This window comes from Leptinotarsa decemlineata, unplaced genomic scaffold (assembly GCF_025532065.1).
Source record: "Leptinotarsa decemlineata unplaced genomic scaffold, Ldec_3_MD MMD2_tig00026340_RagTag_RagTag, whole genome shotgun sequence".
Lineage (NCBI taxonomy): Eukaryota > Metazoa > Arthropoda > Insecta > Coleoptera > Chrysomelidae > Leptinotarsa > Leptinotarsa decemlineata.
The window spans coordinates 13,959,658-13,981,042 of NW_027412694.1; the positions used below are offsets into that span (position 1 = coordinate 13,959,658).

The 21,385-nt window shown below is 35.2% G+C and overlaps 1 protein-coding gene across 4 annotated transcripts in view; it reads right to left on the reverse strand.

Moving 5' to 3' along the window:
- Positions 1-21,385, reverse strand: part of esn (espinas) — a 569,590-nt gene that overhangs the window by 2,972 nt on the left and 545,233 nt on the right. For all 4 annotated transcript variants that reach the window (XM_074183601.1, XM_023155900.2, XM_074183602.1 and 1 more), the window contains 5 exons: positions 10,000-10,203; positions 5,323-5,539; positions 4,911-5,229; positions 3,677-4,170; positions 3,368-3,595 (listed from right to left, as the gene is read on the reverse strand). In XM_074183601.1, the coding sequence (XP_074039702.1) occupies positions 3,368-3,595; positions 3,677-4,170; positions 4,911-5,229; positions 5,323-5,539; positions 10,000-10,203 (1,462 nt within the window). The remainder of the gene's footprint in view (positions 1-3,367; positions 3,596-3,676; positions 4,171-4,910; positions 5,230-5,322; positions 5,540-9,999; positions 10,204-21,385) is intronic.

Below are 21,385 nucleotides of genomic sequence, written 5' to 3' on the forward strand. Positions count from 1 at the left end.
AAAGACAAAATGTACCAAATTTTTTTTATGGAAAATAGATTTAGACTTATAGGCTAAAGTTTACTGATAACTGCCAATTGGTAAAAAAATCTGCCCATCAAATAGATGAGAGTAGTATGCTAGACTGACTAACAGATCTGTAACATTTAGTAACGTTTTGATGAGTAGAATTTGGAAGCAGTGCGGCCAAAGGGATGTTTTTGATATCCAAGTTTAGGTATCACTCAAGTGACAAATAACACAATACAAGATATTAACGTAATGACCCTCATTATTTAAAGTAATGATTTGTCTAGATGCATATTGAACGATTTACAAAGCTATAAGATTTAGTCTTAGTCATCTCCTGTTGACGCTAACTTGGTTATCAAAATGCGCATTGAGAGACAGTTGCAGCAGGTAGGTAGTAGATTTTATTTGAAGTTGATTGGTTTTTTTCCTTTCTTTGGAAGTTTCCCCACATTTTTTTTTTGTATAAAGATGGAGACGTAGAAAGCCAAAACCTTTCGTTTCCAAAACTCATAATCTACTTATATCACAAAATAAAATTCTTGTAGGTTAATTTGAAAACGACAAAATGTACCAAATTTTTTTTATGGAAAATAGATTTAGACTTATATGCTAAAGTTTACTGATAACTGCCAATTGGTAAAAAAAACTGCCCATCAAATAGATGAGAGTAGTATGCTAGACTGACTAACAGATCTGTAACTTTTAGTAATGTTTTGATGAGTAGAATTTGGATGCAGTGCGAACAAAGGGATGTTTTTGATTTCTTAAGTTTAGGTATCACTCAAGTGACAAATAACACAATACTAGATATTAACGTAATGACCCTCATTATTTAAAGTAATGATTTGTCTAGATGCATATTGAACGATTTACAAAGCTATAAGATTTAGTCTTAGTCATCTCCTGTTGACGCTAACTTGATTATCGAAATGCGCGTTGAGAGACAGTTGCAGTAGGTAGGTAGGTAGGTCTAAAGTGAGTGGGTCTATTCGACCGCAACCCACAAGGGTTTATTGTGGCTCACACCTATTCACATTCGGTCAAATAAACCTAGCTTCTTAACAAAGCCGATTAGTTTGTATGGTGAGTGGTCTTTCAGGTCAGATGGTGAGAGTACGTATCTGCCGAACTCAAAGAATTTGATTCGGTCCCCAGCGGGGCAGACACAAAGTATATGCTCTGCTGTTTCATCATTTTTCATACAGAGGCGACACACACTGTCTTCCGACAGTCCAAGTCTCTGCATATGATGATTCAAATGACAGTGACCTGTAAGAAGGCCTGTTAGACATCGTAGTTCATCCCTACTGTAGTCCAACAACTGTTTGGTATCAAGCTTCGAAGGGTGAATAGACGCGGGAGTAAGCCAGAAGATTCTGCCAGAAGTCCATAAATCTTCTTGCCATCCAGGTGTTCCTTGTTTGTTTGGCAAAGCCCAAAGCAATGCCAATGACAGGTTCTGGTCCAATGAAACACCCTCCTCTGCAATAAAGTCAGCAGCTTCATTGATTTCCAGGCCAGTATGGCCAGGAATCCAGACCAGAGACAATCTGTTTAGTCTTCCTATCGAAGAGAGTCTTTTTGGCAGTTTGCTATCAATTTAGACATTGCTTGGTAGGAGCCAAGAGCTTCCAAGACAGTTGCACTAAGGTTAATATTATTGTCAGACTTGTTATTCTTCAATAGCAAGTGAAAGAATTGAGACAAACCTTTTAAATAAATTGATGGATGTAGCCGTTACAATGTGGTAGGTGATCATAATGAAAAACAGAAAGTTTTATTTCTCATTTTTCATGAAAATCTTTTGAAGTATCATACAAACTTAGATCCATAAACTCTAGTGAAGTCCAGTCATCACCCGAAGACGATTGTAGATACCAACAATCGAAACGTCGTGAACTAACGTGACTTGGAATCTCTACACTTTTTCATTTTTTATTATTTTCTTTTTGCATTCCTTTAATTTTTATTTATTCAATTATTATATTTTTACTTGTAGGTTATTTCACTATCATTTCATTTCAGGTTTATTGTTGCTTAATATAATTGTTATTTTCAACTATTCTTTTTTAATTATTCTTTTTTACTTGTTTCAGGGATTTCAAATCATTTTATATAGTAGACAATGGAAGTCCGAACTAGTGAAATTCTAGTGAAACTAATTAGAATAGAAGGAATTTATAAACTGAATAGTCAATATACACGAAACAAATTCGGAAACAAAATCGGAGAACTTGTTGATTACTAGGAGAAATAATATGAATTCATCTAGAGTCAGCTTGTCACCCCATGTTGTTAGTGAAATATAGTTTCGTATTTCATTTGATATATACTCAATCTCTGTAATTGGTTTTCTCTTTATCTGGCATCTCGGGCTCAAAATAAATCTCAGACAAGCACTTTTCCCAATCACTAGAAATGCAATACTCTTCTCACACACCGACCAAGTTGACGTATTGAGAAGAAACATGCGTCGGGAATAGTATTGCATTTCTGGTGTTCGAGAGAAGTTCTTGTTTTAGATACACTTTCTCTTCTTCAATTTCACTGTTACTGAACTTACGATTTATAGATTGTTTGGAAACACTATTTAGTCCTCCAGGTTGTGCTTAATATCAGACGTTTTGTAATTTTCAATATCACATTTAGAACTTTCTATGAAGCCAAAACATTCTTTTTCCAACGAAGAACTTTCTGTGGCTTCAAATAATATTCTAAGCCAAAACATTTTTGAAAGGACTGAGTGAATTGTCACAAATATATCCAAAAGGTGCTGATTAGGAGTTGAAGACTAGTGTTTTAATTCAAACTTCTGTAGGTTCTGTGAAGCAAAATTTTATATTGATACCCTTTTATATATTATCTATTTCATATTGCATATAGTATAAATACCATTACAGTTGGTTTATGAACTCTATAAGAAAAAGTGATTTCCATGTGATTCAATTGTCATAATTGAAAGTAGTTGTTATATTGGATTTTTTCTCGCTGTTGGAATGGAATAAATACTAGATCATTATATAATCAATAAGCTATAAAAACCCCATAAATTACTCCCTGAGGAAGGCCTTCATCTAGAATGGAAAAATCGACCAAACCAGATTTCTGAATGAAATTACACCAACTCAGATATCAAAAGTTCAATATGAAGTTTGAGTTTTATTATTCAGCTTTTTTAGATGCTTCTAAGAAAAAAAAAATGCATGCATGCAACCCTTCCAATCAGTTTTATTTTTCACCTTTAGGTGTCAAGTCAACTCAAATTGTATGAATTTTCACACAATATACCACTTCCACGTGACCTTGAAAATCTATCGTACTGCTTTGAGAGATGTACACTGAAAATGAATCTTACCTTGCATATGAGAGTCTGAAGTGGTTTTCTTAGGTTTGCTTTTCCTCTCTAGTGTGTCAATATGTTTAGATCTGCCAGAGTAACTTCTACTTCTGGGAAACCTTCTTGAAGCTTCAACACTAGCGTTATCATTCTCATCTGCTTCAAAAGCCTCGTTGTCACCCTTGAATCTAACGCTGAGTAAACCTCTTCCTTTTTTGTTAGGTGAACCAGGAGTTGTTGAGTTACCTGATAAATATAATAAATACATCATTTTTCTACAAAATATTTACAAAACATCTTGCAAGAAGTAAACTTTATAATAATTACCAGTGCTGTCACTAGATCCAGGTATTGCCAACTCTGGCATCGATGAAGCATGATGCGGAGCTTGCTCTGTGCTGCTGGTATTTGACTCTTTCTCCTCTACTCTGTTGCCCTGCTTACTGTCAGACTCCTGATTGTAATCAGATCCAGATTTAGTCGGCCAGTCATCTAGACTCAGGTCTGCAAGATGTAACGGCTCTCTGCTCCGGTCCCTGGCAGATAATAGTTTTTCTAGATCAGGAGAATGGCCTTGACTACTGCTTCTTTCCGTTAGCAAACGTTCCAGATTTCGTTCCAGAAGAACCCGATCCAGACCTCTGCAACTAGGGGAAGCAGATGGCAATCCTCTGGTAATAGTTTCCTCGTTGTTCGGTTCATTCTGCGAAGTGGAGGTTCCGTTGTCTGAAAGAGTAGGTGTGCTGGGGATAGAACATGGCTTTGGAGATCTTTGTAATGCCCTTCTTCCCATTTTTGGAGATCTGGTACCGGTTGGAGATCTGCAATTTATTCAATGAAAAATATAGGTTTGACAAGTTTTTGTTTAATCTTCCCAACACCAAATCGTTTTTTTTAACACCTCGACACGTGTTTCGATCACCAAGTGATCATCTTCAGAGAGGAAGAGTTTTAATCTTCCTCTTTGAAGATGATCACGACAAAAAAGTCGTGTCACTAATTTATTTTTGTTGTAAGCATTCTTTATCGAATATCTATCCTTTAGAGTAATTACTGAATCTCTCACTAGGCCTAAAGCAGATGAATTCACATTTAGTTCTATCTCTGTTTTGTAAGCATTCTTTATACTCATATCACAATTATTGGCGTTGTCTCCCAGGGAAAGCAGAAGAGAAAGACAGGAGGCGATTTCCCGTTTAGTGGTGTCAAAGCTTGACTACAAACAAATCGCTGTGGATAAGTAAGGTTTGAGTTTTCGCTCGATCCTATAGATGGTATCTTCTTAAGGGAAGACCTCTACGCTTACTTATAATTATTGACAAATCTTGACTAAGTCAAAAGAAACAAAACAAAGTAATGAGTAATCCTGTTGAAATACTTAATTATGAGACATGTACGTCTAGGTCCAGTGTTAGTCAAGTTTGAAGAAGCTATTGTAGGTATAAGAAAATAGAGGTTTATAGAATATCTATCTGAAAATGTCACATGAAAGTGTTTCTGATAAGCTCTTTAATTATATTATGAAAAAATTGTGAAACACTTCCGTAGTTTTTTAACTCACCTTGTAATATACTGTCCAGTTGGCGATGAGGGGGATGCTGAGGGTGACATGGGAGGCAGATGTCTCTTTGTAGAAGGTGATAGAGGTGGAGGAGTACTACTTTCATTAGGAGATGGGGGCCTTTGAGCACGATTCCTTGGCTGTTGTCTTGGCACCCTAGTATTTGGACCAGAACTATCACTTGGTGTAGGAGGTTCGCCTTTGCTGCAGGCTATGGAACAATAAATGGCGCCTCTTCTAGGCAGAAATGGCCTGCCCAGTAGCGAGGTGTGGCAAGTATGGCAGCAAAAGCACGTTTCTGTGGCATGCCAGTGTTGACCTTCAAAATCAAAAGTTATAGAGTTTTCAAAAATTATTCTGTGAATGAGTTTCAGAATATTTTCAACAGTTATGATAATAATAGTATAACTACCTTCGTGGGACATTTGTCCTTGGTCCACACCGATTGGCTCTCCGCAGGAATCACAGTATTCGGCAAACATTGCGTCAAAGCAATGCAAGCAGTACGGCCGCCCGTCCCTCATTATGTATCTTTGTCCGCCCAATTGTCGTTCACATTCTGAGCAGGCAAAGTGTTTCATGTGCCATGCCCGACCTTCTGCTTCTGTACATTCATCCGCTAGGATGATCTGAAATATTTTTGAGATTACATTTCTAGAATACCTATTAATGTTTGTTTTTTAGTTGTTTTTTTAGTGTTTGTCATAATCATTCAATGAAAGCCAAACTGCCTTTCATGTAAATAATTCAAACATTGAATTTTCTCATGGTTTGATTGTGTATTTCATAAGTTTTTTTTTAATTTGAACAAAAAAGAATTCATGTCATTCAAAAAAAAACAGTTTGCAATTTTCAGAAATACCTAATTACAGTTGGACTGAAAATATTATGAGGGGGTTCCCCATTTATACTCTAGACCTTTCAAATTTCTATAAACGAGTTTTGTAAGTAATGAGAGTTTGAACATTTTTTGTCAAATACTTTTTGAGGTACAAACATGTGCCGATAATAAAAAATTTACCATTTCGGGTTCGCCGATAATATACGTACGTCATATACAGTGCATTTCATTTAAAACGAGCCACCCTGAATAACTTTTGGTACAATGATTTGCAGAAAAAATAAAAAAACACCTCAACAATAGTATACAGGGGCACACATTTTGACATATTCACATTTGATGTTAGTTCCCCAATCGCACTCCCAGAGCAAGTCACCATTTTTTAATGGATCACTCTATATTGTTTCACATTATCAGATGCTCCATGATGAACAAATTTCAACAAAGTATTAAACATGTGCTCTGAAGCTTATGGTTCGAGAGCTATACATTATTTGATTTGATAACGAGCCACCCCGAATAACTTTTGGAACAATGATTTTCAGGAAAAATAAAAAAACACCTCAACAATAGTTTACAGGGGGACACATTTTGACATATTTACATTTGATCTAACTTTCCCTATCGCACTTCCAGAGCATGTCACCATTTATTGTTTTGCATTATCAGATGCCTTATAAAGTACTATTCCCGAGTAGAGAGGACTGGATCCTGCGGGAGAAGGAAATATTAAGAGCAGATAGTTGATGGTTCACAGATGGATCAAAAACACCTTCCGGTTCTGGTGCAGGTGTTTTCAGTCGCAGACCCAGAACAGAGTTATCTGCCTGCTTAGGAACCTATGCGACTGTATTTCAAGCGGAAATTTACACTATTGAATTGTGTGCAGAGAGATTGGATAAATCCAACCTCACTCACAAGTCAATAAAAATATTCTCGGACAGTCAAGCGGCGTTGGAAGCTCTTGGCTCCTACCGATCAACGTCTAAATTGGTAGCAAACTGCCAAAAAAGACTCTCCTCGATAGGAAGACTAAACAAATTGTCTCTGGTCTGGATTCATGGCCATACTGGCCTCAAAGGCAATGAAAATGCTGACTCTCTTGCAAAGGAGGGTGCTGCAAGCGGCTTCATTGGACCAGAACCTGTTATTGGCATCCAGGATTGGCTCACTCCAAGGCGTTTATTCTCCCTTCGAAACTTGATTGCAAACATTTGTTAGACTACAGTATGGATGAACTACGATGTCTAACAGGCCTTCTTACAGGTCACTGTCATTTGAATCATCACATGCAGAGACTTGGACTGTCGGAAGACAGTGTGTGTCGCCTCTGTCTGGAAAATGATGAAACTGCGGAGCATATACTTTGTGCCTGCCCCGCTGGGGACCGAATCAGATTCTTTGAGTTCGGCAGATCCGTACTCTCACTATCTGACCTGAAAGACCACTCGCCATACAAACTAATCGGCTTCGTTAAGAAGCTGGTTTATTTGGCCGAGTGTGAATAGGTGTGAGCCACAATAAACCCTTATGGGTTGCGGTGGAGGGTCGAATAGACCCACTCACTTTAGACCTACCTACCTACCTACCTATCAGATGTTACATAATGAACAGATTTCAACAAAGTAGAATACATTATGGTCTGAAGCTCATAGTTTGAAAGCTAAAAATTATTTGAGTTGAAAACGAGCCACCCTTAATGAACTTCTGTACAATCTGTTATCTAGGTTTCATAGATTTCAAAAAAGTCTTATTTTGCCTAGTTAAGTTTGAATTCGATATTCTCTTCATTTTGTATTTGTCTCATTCTACAATAACGATTACCTACCAGGTGAAGCTGAAATTGGTGTTTCTGTTTTTGTGAATTCTTGAAAAGCAATGGTTTATACGCTTCGAAAACTGATTAAAATAGTAAGTTTGTACTACCAGAATGAAAATAGTGCTAGAGCTGCTGACCGTATGTTCAATGATAATCATCCAGGAATAAATGTACGACACAAATACGTTTCGCAATTATTGAACAAATGCATGGAAACTGGATCTGTTAACAACAAAAAGCATAACCGTTCAAGAGTTGTCAACGATGAAGCTATTTGTACTGCAGTTTTAGGGCACGTTGGACTAATGGAAAATTCGCAATCAATTACTAATTTATCTCGAAAATCATGAGTCAGTCGTACAAATGTTTTCAGGATCCTTCATAAGTACAAATTTCATCCATATGAGATTAGACTAGTTCATGAATTGAACGAAGATGATTTTGATAGACGTATCGAGTTTTGTGAAAGTCTCACTGAACGGATCAACTTGCATCAGAATTTCTTGTGTAAAATTTGTTTTTCGAATGAATGTACGTTTAGTTTGACTTGAGAAGTGAATTGGCAAAATTGTCGATATTGGAGTGATACGAATCCTCATTTATACCGTCAAGTTCATACCCAACGACCCCAAAAAAAAAGTGAATGTTTGGGCAGGGCTTGTAGGTGACCACATCGTAGGACATTTTTTATCGATGCTAATTTGACTAGTGATAAATATTTGCATATGTTGGAGAATTGAATAATACCGTGCATCAATACAGCAATTGGGGAGAATACAAATTTATTAGAAAACGGAATAGTTTTTCAGCTGTATCGTGCACCTCCTGATTATGCAGCTCTAGTGCGACAATTTTTGGATGATCATTTTCCTGGTTGCTGGATTGGCAGAAAAGGTCCTACAGAATAGCCACCAAGGTCTCCGGATCTGACTCCGGTGGATTTATTTCCATGGGGTCATTTGAAGTCTGAAGTGTATGAGATAGAATCAATAACATTAGAAGATTTGAGAGAGAATATCATGAGGCATTGCAGAGAAATAACTCCCGAGATTCTCAACCATGTGATGGCGGCAATGGAAGCTCGTTTGTACCATTTAATGGAAGTTGTTGGAAAGGCTTTTGAACATTTACTATGGAAAATTTCTTTCTTCTCTCATTTTTCAGTCATCAGATTTTGATTCAAGAATTGATAAAAACTCTCCTTTTCTGTTTTATTGCTTCCATATTTATCTCTAGCACGAATATTTCAAAATGTGACCTCCTGTATAATATTTATTTATTTATTTATACGGGATAAACCCCATTACAGTGTATAAACTTCACAGAAAAAAGTACAATATAAAAATGTAAAATATAAACTAATACGCTAAGGAATGTTTCTGCAGCACACAACTATATAACATTATAAAATACTATAGGATATAGAATTAAAATTAAACTTATTTACTACCTTATGTAAACAATTACCAACTTAAATTATTCAATGATTGTGTAACACAACTATAAGAGACACCAAAAATACTGTTTTGTCATCTACTAACTTTAGGGTTCTTTCCAAGGATGTATGTTTGCCATAATTTGTATGATGGAAGGGTATATGGTGAAATAAATGGCTGTGTCTAAGATTCCTGTTCGGAACATGAATATTACCAGATTGAAGTAATTCAGGTATTATAATAATAATATTTTTCCTGCAAATCATTGTTCCAAAAGTTATTCAGGGTGGCTCGTTTTCAACTCAAATAATTTGTAGCTCCCGAATCATAAGCTTCAGACTATATGTTTTATACTTTGTTGAAATCTGCTCATCATGGAGCATCTGATAATGCGAAACAATATAGAATGATCTATTAAAAAAATTGGTGACATCCTCTGGGGGTGCGATAGGATAAGTAACATCAAATGTGAATACGTCAAAATGTGTCCCCCTGTATACTTTTGTTGACGTGTTTTTTTAATTTTCCTGATAATCAATGTACCAAACGTTATTCAGGGTGGCTTGTTTTAAATGGAATGCACTGTATATTTTCTTTCTCTAAAAAAGTGTATTCAAGAATACAAGTAATTCAAGAATCTACATTCTGCATTTGAATTCGTTATCTGAATTTACTCTGAAGATTTCTCTCAAAGGGCAGATAACAAGTTAATTTAGCTTATTAGCATTTATTATTAGCAAAGTTCATATATTCACCGAATACATGGTAAGTACATATATATGGAAGTATGGAAACTTAAAATTAATTTGAACTTTGAATAATCAATGATGATCACAACAGGTGGTTAGCCTCTTAGAAGAACTCCCCAAACTATGATTAAATTATATCTTGAAAATATAAAAAAACCCATTTACTAAATAATCTTTGAAAACAATTCGACAATGACCATTTACTAAATTATCTTTGAAAATAATTTGACAATGAATGAAATACCTCATCGCAGGCTGAACATCTCGGCTTGATCGTTTCCGCATGGTGTCGTCCGCAATACAATCTTCCTTCTTTGAAGAAATAGATGAGGTCGACAAGCAGCTCCCTACAAACAGTGCACGAGAAGCAAGCAGGGTGCCAGCACATGTTGGGACCGGCGCGGCTTGCGAACACACAAATATCGCCGGTGGACATGGTTTCATCGCACTGAAAATCAAATATAAAAGGTGGAAAAACAATCTTTACTAACAATCAGGTTAGTGGGTAAGTATTTTCATTACTATTTTTCCTATCACAAATAAGGTTCACCAAATAAACCCTTTCCTGGATCGCTCCAACGGTAATGAAGGTGGGTATAAATTACCACAAGAACTGCTGCATACTCCTGGAATGAGTGATTGATTGTGTTTATGAAATAGTTTGAGAATTCTGTATCGATATCATTTATATCTTCAATTAGGTCTGTTATTAATTATTTTTGATGAAATCTTTTTAAATCATAAAACGTCCCACTGTTTGTTTGGTCAAGCTCAAGAAGTTGAAGATAAAATCTTGATTTACATCCATTTTTCTTCAGTTAGTCATCCACAACTAGAGTTCAAAACTTCATGCTGAATGTAGTCTCTGGGTGAGAAATGAGTACTTAGGCAGTTCCAATAAATTAGGCACTTCACTTTCTCACTGTCTGAAGGAGTGGAAAGCAACACTCTTTGAGTGGTCATGCCGTAGGAGTACCAGAAGAAGATGAGTACAATCCTCGTTGGGCCGCGTTATCTATGCGATTAAAAGCTAAGTTGAAGGCATGTAGGAAGGGTAGTCCAAGCAGAGAAACGATTTCATTCCCTAGAGATTACTTGGTATGAGACTTTTATGACCTAGTTCAGTCTTTAGTTTAATGGACCCTTGGCCTAAGGTGAAACGAATCATGGTAGCCGATCTTTCATTCTACGGTTTTCACGTGAGGTCAACTTATTACTTCGTGATTTCAATAGTTCCAAGTTTTTCCCTACCCGGACCTACCGTCAAATCCCAAGTTTTTTTCAGAAACTTCACTATAATTTCTGCTTTCCGAAGTCACGTTAAAACATACACATTCATAATTTCCTTCTCCAGCTTTCTCAAGAGTCTGCATCGTTTTGTAGAAGCAGAAAGTTGAATTAGTAATTATATCAATTTAGAAAAATACTTGAAAGATGTAAAACATAATATGTTTCTTTTGAAAAACCAGTAAAATTTATTTACTCAAACTGATAGTGAAACACTATTAATCAAGATGTTTCTCGGAGTGAAACAAAATACCAGAATTCATTAGGATTCCTATAGACATCCATTCATTCATTTGTATACACGCAGCTCAAGCTATATTATTTTCTAGCATAACATCTTGACGGAAATTTGAGCTCTTCAAAAGTAATTTTTTTGCCATTTACGCAACATTGTCGAATCTTTGCAGTTTCAAATTGGACACAGGGTTTCGAGTAAAAATATTATTTTTATTATAAAAGTTGTGAACAAAAACTCAAATGAATATTAAGGAACTGTTTTTATTTAACATTGTATATTTAAAAAGAACAAAATTATACCTAAGCATGGCTGTACCTTACAGCAAACGAACTTATTTCAACTCTGCGGAAGCATGTCATATCTACTGATCATAAGCGCTGATTTATCTGAAACTCGATGTTTTTTCAATGAACTTTTCTCCCCTTCTGAACGCGTATGGTGGACGACAGGCAAGAATAACCAGGAAATTTATGAGGGACCCCAAGCGACCAGCTAGACACAGGCTGGATAATAGAAGCGATGTATCATGAATTAGTGCCATATTTATATATCCGACCTCCCATGGCTCTCGCTGATGGATTAAAGGAACAGGTGATGGATTAGGGAATGATCTAGGAGATTAGGGAGTTTGTTATTGTTCAAGTGAGAGGTGAAAAACACAATGGATCTTTTCATGGTTTTACCAAATTGGAAAATTCATAGAAACCGGTGTAGACATGATAAATTATGCCTACTCTAGTTTTTCATTATATTTTTAACTAAAGTATAATGCTCATACCATAATGAAAGGGTTCATAAACAATTACTTAGGTTCAAACTGGAATATATATGGACTGTTTAAAAAATAAGATGAATGCTCAAATTTCGTACATCGATTAGCGATTTTTTTATTTTTTTATGTTGGTACACTCTTCTCGGACATACAGGGTGTAACATGAGTACGTTAAAATATTCAAGTGACGTATTCCTGAGACAATTTTAAGAAAAAAAAGCCTATATGAACTTGTGTCCGAAAATGCTTCGTTTCGAAAATACGGGGTGTTGAAATTGAATTTTTCTGTTCGCTTTTTGAAAATAACTCTTGCAAAAAATAAGTTATTTGCACGAAAACCCGGGTTTTTTTTGACGTAGTAAATCATAGTTTCGTATTAATTTTCATGTAACATCTAGGGGGCGCTGCGTACGCTGTCATTATTTATTTCAAATTGCCCTACCTTTTTTGACAGTAAACTTTTGGTACTTTTCATGAAAAAACCTAATTTCCACACCTTTTCCAAGTAAAAAAGGTACACCTCCTCAACAACGCTGGAGGTGATCGTTTTCGAAAAATTTACAATTTTCTATATCGATGCATATTACTTTATAGCCAAATTTGATTTCAATAATTTTTGTCACTCTCCGCTTGCAAATGAAGTTAATTAAATCGAGCGGGCTATGAAAGTTTGTTTATAAATATAGAAGTTCGCTGTTACATTTTTATGTTTTAGGTTATTCGAGAAATTAGAACTAAAAGAACATCAGGTATTGATGAAATGTCTGTCAAAATCTTTCAGACACTGCCAGATTGTGTTTTGAACGTTCTTGTCTCATTGATAAAGGATTCCTTTGTGAATGGCTCATTTCCTGAACTTTTAAAATCTTCTGTAGTGATTCCGCTCTTCAAAGGTGGTGCCAGGGATGATCCAATAAACTACAGACCTATATCACTTGTTCCGACCTTATCCAAAATTATTGAAAAAATCATAAAAAGGCGGCTAATTTAATCATTTAATTGGGCCCTATTTCGTCCCCTTACGTTTGAATGGAGATGCTTGTCTACATTTTTTGGAACACGAGCTTCCCCAACTTATGGAAGATGTTCCCATTGGTTTCCGAAATCACTCTTGGTTTATGCACGATGGAGCTCCTGCTCATTTCAGTGTGACAGCAAGAAATTTTTTAGACGTAGCATATCCCCAACGATGGATAGGAAGAGGAGGCACTGATCATTGGCCCCCGAGGTCACCGGACTTCAATCCCGTCGATTTTTTCTTTTGGGGACACCTTAAATCACTAGTTTATGCTAGCCCCATTGAAAACGAAGAAATGTTGAGGGATCGCTTCATAGCTTGCTGCGAAACGATAAGAAACACTCCGGGCATTTTTCAACGGGTGCGGAATTCTTCGATGAGGAGAGCAGAAAATTGTATTACTGTTGGGGGTCGTCATTTTGAACAGTTGTTGTAATAGTTGTTTTGTTCAATTTTTATATGTTTATTTTATAAATAACATACTACCTACTTCTCCGAATTGTTTTTTTTACAAACTCCGAAATGTAGCACTTTCTAATTGAATAATTGAACCTGACAATTTTTTTCAATTTGGATTGAATAAACAGTTCGATAATGCTCAGTTTAGAAGAAGTCTGTACGGGTATACTGCGTATGAAGTTTGATGAAAATAACTAAAATTGCAAAAAAATTATGACAAAAACCTACCATGTTTTGAAAAATTTCAACAATCTGTATTTCGAAAACGAATCATTCTTCGTTAAACATTTTATAGAAAAAAGTTGTTCATTTTGACGAGATCCACCACATAATGTTCTCAGCAACTTCACTTAGCGCCCTAGGAGCTAAGTAATATGCATCGATATAGAAAATTGTAAATATCTCGAAAACGATCACCTCCAGCTTTGTTGAGAGGGTGTACCTTTTTTACTTGCAAAGGGTGTGGGAATTATGTTTTCTCATGAAAAGTACCAAAAGTTTGCTGTCAAAAAAGTTAGAGCAATTTGAAATAAATAATGACAGCGTACGCAGTGCCCTCTAGATGTTATATTAAAATTAGTACGAAATAACTCATTTTTTGCCAGAGTTATTTTCAAAAAGCGAACAAAAAAATTCAACCTCAACACCCTGTATATCCGAAACGAAGCATTTTCGGACACAAGCTCATATGGACTTTTTTTATTAAAATTGTCTCGGGAATACGTCACTTGAATATTTTGACGTACTTATATTACACCCTGTATGTTCACAGTTTCAGCTGTTTAGCATGTTGGGTTTGTTGGTGATAGGTATAAAAGTTAGAAGTGTTTTGCGTGTTTGGCGATTTTCTGCTATCGAAAAACATGGGTAATGGAATTTGCATCAAATTTTGTGTCAAAAATTGAGTTGAGTCTGCAAAAACACTTGAAATGTTAACAGCGGCATACGTTGACTATACTCTGTGTCAGAATAATGTTAACAACAAGCTTTTCACAGAAGGTCGAGAAGATGTTAATGACGATGCTCGCCCTGGACGCGTCAGCACAACAACCGATAAAATTGTAATGAAAAATCGTTGAATGACTATTCAAGAGTTGCTGAGGATGTAGGCATATCGATTGGCAGCGAAGTTCGTACCAAAATTTCCGATATTGTTGTTGAATGAGGTCAACGGCGATCCAGTTTTGGATAAAAGGTTGATGAATCATAGTTACACGGTTAAGACATCAAAACCAAAGTTTAATTGCCCCAGTGGAAGAGCCCAGGAGATTCAAGACCAAAAAAAGCACGTCAAGTTCGATCGAATGTCAAGGTTTCGCTCACTATTTTCGTCGATTACCGTGGCGTAATGCACCAGGAGTTCTTGCCACATCGTACAGGCAATAAGGACTATTATCCTGAAGTAGGTACGGTGTTTTGTGACGATTGGGAGATAAAAACCAAATCGCTTAGAGAGCTCGAAAAACACAAGTTTATTATATCTGAATGGGATAACTTTGAAGTGGACAAACTAGAAATTGATGAGTAAATAAATATTTTTTGACAAAAATAAAAATTCACCTCATTTTTGAATATACACAACGTAAAAATATCAAATATTTTCTTATTAAATCAAACTTTTGACAACTATTGATCACTAAAAAACATCACGAATTAAATTCAATATGAATTCACAGGCCTTTTGTCTGGACTGTTCTTCGAAAAGAGCTTGTTAATAGCATCCTGTAATTATTGGTTGATTGAATGGCGCAATCATCACGTAATTACCATATCAACTGCCCCAAAAATACAAGTGTGATAATATCAATAATAATATCACTTGAGAATCAGGTGATGCAATTACTTCACCACTCCACTTTCTCAAGTCTATTGTTATTGAATTGCTGGCTGATACTTAACTCATCCTCAGATTTAGCAAAATTGCTGTGCAACTTAATGTTATTGTGCATTTATGAATTTCTCAAGTCTCATTCACCATTTCTTCTAGCAACCACTAAATGATGGGTAAATATGTGAATCATTCATTGACGAGGGGGGCCATACTTGTTGGTCATATTTGAAAAAATAGTTTCGGTTTCAATATTGAAATTCCAATAATTGCTAAATTGTTTATCTAAGAAAGGAGACAAAAGTTTAATTAATAAGATATTATAATGAACGAAATGCAGCAATTAACTTGGGGAAATTAGTTACTTCACTTTGAAAGGAGATAATTGTAGTAACCCACTTTATTGTGAGATTTTCACTAAAGACTTTACAAATTCGCGAACAAGTCTCTAACTTAACAAAGGCTTCTTCAGGCGTGAATCTATTGAATCAAGTATCAGCCAATTGCATCACATAGGAGAAGTTCTCTTATATCAAAGTTGCGAGTAACTATCCCATTCGTTCGTACAATATAAAAATACAATTTTACAATTGAGTTGAATTTGAAAAACCATTCAGAGAAATCGTTTTACATTCAAAACTATTAAAAAAAAATTTAAAATCTTGACGTAATATCGATTCTTAAAAAATGGTTATAGGATGATAAATATTGCACAAATATGCACAGTAATATAATGTGTTTTCATGGTCCATTAGCACCAGAATTAATATATTGAATTTCAAGGTCACACAAGTTTATTCCACCACAATCTTGCTAGTGTTTTCAGCTCATTCCAGGAAGATTTTCTAAACCTAAACGAATTATAGCTCTGTATTGTTTCCAAAGTTATTAAGCTATAGAAATGGATATAGTAATATTGTAACTGGCATTTGAAGAAATCTCTCTGCCACAGTTCAGAAATCCATCTCCTTGCCTCATGAAAAGTACCAGGCTCATTTCTCAACTCGTAGAAGCAAACATTTTGCACCAACTCGGTATTAGAGACATGTCCAAAACTATTTTGGAGTAGTGACCATAGCAAATAACTCTTTTCGTCGAAATATTAGTGCAAACTATGACAAATACGGTCTGTGAAACTCTATTTGAACACAGTAGTAGTTCTAGATATACGAATATACCTCCAAAGATATGCGCTATGGGTTTTGAAAATCTAAAGTCATCATCAAGTTCGAATGTCTTTCTCAGTGTGGGAAGCGGAAGTTTCTCAATAAATCAGCTTGTCAAACGACCGATAAAGTTTGTAATGGATTCAACACGGTGACCACAACCCCAATACTAGTCTGGACTCAGATTACTCTTTACAATCGGAGAATAGGAAACGGGTCGATTCATCATGACAATGATGCGAACAACGTCAGTCTATATTTTTCAATGTAAAGTTGTAGCGTAGCGATGATACCTATTTGGTGTATATTCGGAACACGTTTTTATAGAAAATGAAATTTCCGGAACTCTTGTCTTACGGTAGTTTGTGTGAGCCATCACTTATCTAGGAAAACAATGTAAGATGCCCCACCAGTAGTTAGGCGGGCACGATGTATCTTATACGCTAACCCCTAACTGCTAACTTCAAGTATGCCCCCTTAAACGTGAAAAATGTTTCTTATGTGAGGAATTGGGCCATTCGGATATGCAGTTGGTTAGTACCTCGTTTACGGGCAGATGAGGCGATGACGAATATGATGTTTGTCGTTCGCTTCAGCCTTGTTCGAGGAATGATACTCTGAGAGAAATTTGATTTTTAATTATGGAAAATCATCGACTACATGTTGATAATAATAATAATTATAATTTTTATTCGCAATAACAAAATACATATACTAAATTTCAATCATTTACAGATTTGCAAATAAAATAGTTCAGTCACTTAGGTTCTGGTGAACCTGTTTATGACAACTATTTACAAGCAGAACGAGTATAATTAGATAATTTAATTAATGAATACTGCTAGCGAATCAAATTTTGAAAAGAGATACAACAGAAACAGAAACTATAAATATTAATAAAATAAATAGAAATGGAATTTTTAATAATCAGTTCGAAACACTGTTCTATCTGAGATATGTGTTAATTGCGTCAACTCAATTTGTTTTCTTTACTAAGGATCAATTATCACATGAAAAAAGGTTCTATCCGTTTTGGGAATCCACTCCTTAATGTTCTTCTTAAATATATGTTTGCTATAAATAATTCTTATACTTTCTGGCAATGTGTTGTATATTTTAGGTACTAGATAGGTAAAAGGTCTCTGTCCAACAGCTTTCTGTGCTCTTGGAATTTTGAAATAATCTGGAATCGATGCCCTTGTTCGGTGAGTATGATGTACTTTTTCAAAATATGTCTGGTTATTTAATGCAAAATTCAAAATATATTTTACATATAATTGTCGAATATCCATGATTACTAAATCCTTATATAATTGATCAGTTGGAAAGGTTCTTTTTTTAGATAACATTATTTTGAGTATTGCTTCTTGTACAACTTCCAATTGTTTTAGGTAAATCTTCCTAACACCGCCCCACCCAACTATTCCGTAACTCAACAGAGATTCGACCAGAGCAAAATATATGGTCTTTAGCTTATTGATAGTAAGTATTTGACGACATAAGTGAAATTTATAGAGCATTGATCTTATTCTCCTTTTGAGATTTTCAATATGAATATTCCGTTTCAAGAAGGAGTCTATAAAGATCACTAGGTACTTTACAGATGTTGTGAGTTCTACATCGTAGTTGTCCAAACTTATTGTTCTGTATCTGGGTAAATGTGATTCGTAAGATGTGAACGGTAATATATATGTTTTATCCACATTTACCGTCAATAAATTACTTTTAAACCATGTTGTTATTTATTGCATATCTTGCTCTGCAATTCTCTTAACTTCATCCCATAAATTTGCTGTATATAAAATCACCGTGTCATCAGCAAATGAAACAATGCGTCCGGACGACTCCAGTTTCAGTAACGAGTTTAAGTAAATTATGAATAGAATCGGTCCTAAGACCGTACGCTGAGGAACACCACATAAAACTGATTCCTCCGAACTCACGACTTCATTAACTTCAACCCGCTGTTTTCCACCTGTTAGAAAATTTCTAAACAAATCCAACACCACTCCTCTCACACCAAGATGTTCCAAATTTGCTAGCAAAAGCTCGTGACTAACCGTGTCGAAAGCCTTTGCCAGATCTATGAAAACACCCAAACACTTTTCTTGCTATCAACAGCATAAATATATCATACAAGTAAGTTTTGCAATGGCGTCTTGGGTGCTTTTGCTTTCACGAAAACCATATTGTATATCTGCAATAATGTTATTCTATTTCAAATAATCTATTTTTTATGATTTTCTCGAATAATTTGGCAAAGGATGAAGTTAAGGATATTGGTCGATAATTTAATACACATGTTCTTTCTCCTCCTTTGTATAATGGTTTAATAGTAGCAGTTTAGAAATGCTTTGGTACTTTACCAGTTTCTATACATAAATTAAAAATATAGGAAAGTGGTTCTGATATAAAATCAGGTGAAAGTTTGATCATTTCATTTTTTATATTATCTTGTCCAGGTGCTTTCCCCTTTTTTAAGGTGTTGATGACACACTTCGTACTGATGAGAGGCCAAATAGCTCGAAACCAGTCGGCAAGTGTGCCCGTTCCAATAATCAAAAATCGATTACTGCAGTTATATCGCCAAAAGCATATGCAGAAATTGCTTCTGTGAAGAGTCCTGCTCTAACACCTGTCAGATATAATCCAACGTTTTTCGTGGTATTAGCCAGGGGAGTCGTTGTTTTCTGATAGGTAGCAGTCCATTAACCCACAGTTTAGTTGAGTTGAGACTGGCTTGAACGAATTGTTTTTTCAGATAATTCCCTTTTCCAAGAGATACACTCGAAATATCGACAAGATGAATACAATTTGTTTATATTCCTGCTGAAATGATCAGCCAAGATCAAATTTCCTTAGACTAAACTCTAATGTGATAATGTTATTGGATAATTGTGTAGGAGATGGATTAACTAACTGTATACAGTCATTATTTTCAGAGTATGAGGTCATTGCCGTTGTCTCCTATGCCTAACATTCGTCAGGTATAAATTATCACAATTAGCGCTTGAATGAATTAAAAATGATATCTTGATATAATTACCTATTTACAATTTTTGATATAACTCACTGACGTCATTCGTTTGTTTTTTTTGTCAATACGTAACAATAAACATCGTCTTTAATGTACTTGAATAAATTCACTAAAAAAAGTGTTGTAGTTTAGTGGGTTGATTTCTTTTATGTGTCGATCGAAAATTATGAGATTGCACGCTGTGTTTCTAAAGTTAATGAAACTAACGATGACGTGAATGTTATTGCATCTTACGCTTCATCTCACGTTTGATACTATTGCATGGAAGCAATTGAAATAAAATGCGACAAGACGATAAAACAGGTTCGACTGAAAAAAGACTATCTGGAACAACTACTTTCAAACATATGAATACTGAATCTATTAAAAATTATTTTCTCTTACCAGAACAGTATTGCTGTCTTTCGACGCGCGTTTGGCTAACCAAGTAACCAATAGATTTATTTCACGCCAGAGTTTCTAGGTTCCAGTTGAGATAACTGATACAATTACCCAGAAATCACTTTTTTGTTCTCCTAGTATTCTGAACATTCGTGATAGAACTGAGGCAAATATCGTTTACAAGAACACCAAACAACGTGATATATCATTGAATATCAAAGATTCGATAAAAAGAATCATTTATATTGAAACTATAAACCTCCTAGTGTAATTCGAAGTTTCGGAGGAAAATACTTCTCTTTATCTTCTCATCACTACCTTTTTGAATAACTTCAAAAGACCCACTCATTTATTTTATGAAATTACGGAAGTGACAATTTTAATTTCTTCCATATACTACATTGTGTAGCATCCCGGAGAATGATATATATTATGATTCCAATATCAATGGAGTTTCAAGTGATCAGGAAAACGTGATTTCAGAGTAATTTGTTGTGTTCATATGTTTGAAAGTAGTTGTTTTAGATGAACTTTCTCTTCCAGTTTGCATCTGAAAGAAACTTTCATATATGATCCATACATCTTTGTATAGATTTTTTATTGAAGTTACTTAATTTTTTGAAAATTTTCCAAATTTTCATATAATGATGGAGAAGAAGCAAGGCAAAACAGCTTTTTTTCAAAAACTCATATCTCCTAAGATTCTCCTTTCAATTCAAATGGTTGGGATTAAATTGATTAACAGTTGAATGTTCTTACAAACTCTCGTCGTGACAAAAATAGAATTTCCTTTCATTGACATAAAGTCGTAATTTTATAAAAGAAAGTAGTGATTCGTCTTTTGAAGTTTTCGCCCGAAACTTTCGATGGTTTTCTTTGGGAGTGAAATTTCATATCAATACTCCTTCATCAGTGTAGGTGTTCCTCAAGGATCAGTAGTGGTCCCAATATTGTTTCTAATATATATAAATGGCATCAGAGCGATCCATACATTTCACATCACATGCAGACCATCTGTCCATACTTATCTACGAACAATCTAATTATTCTCTAAATAAAAGATGATTGGATCTCTATGCAGAAAAAACTCAGTTAATACATTTTCATAAAAGGCAAAAACAAGTGACAATCATTCATGAAAATATTGATAATGAAGTTATAAAAAATTTTTCATGTGTAAGGTTTCTGGGCCTGTAAACTGATGAATTACTTGACCGGTGGAAATTGTGAGTTGGTAATTTCGAGACTCAACTCTCTCAGATATTCATTCAGAAACATGAGATCAGTTTTGACGGAGAAACAACTGATAATATTATATTATACACAGGTCAAATCACGATTAAAATACAGAATATGTTTTTGGAGGTCATCCACTTGATTCGTTGTATCGCTGGTGTCTCTGGTAATTCTAGTTGTAGGGAACTTTTTGAGACTCATCAAATTA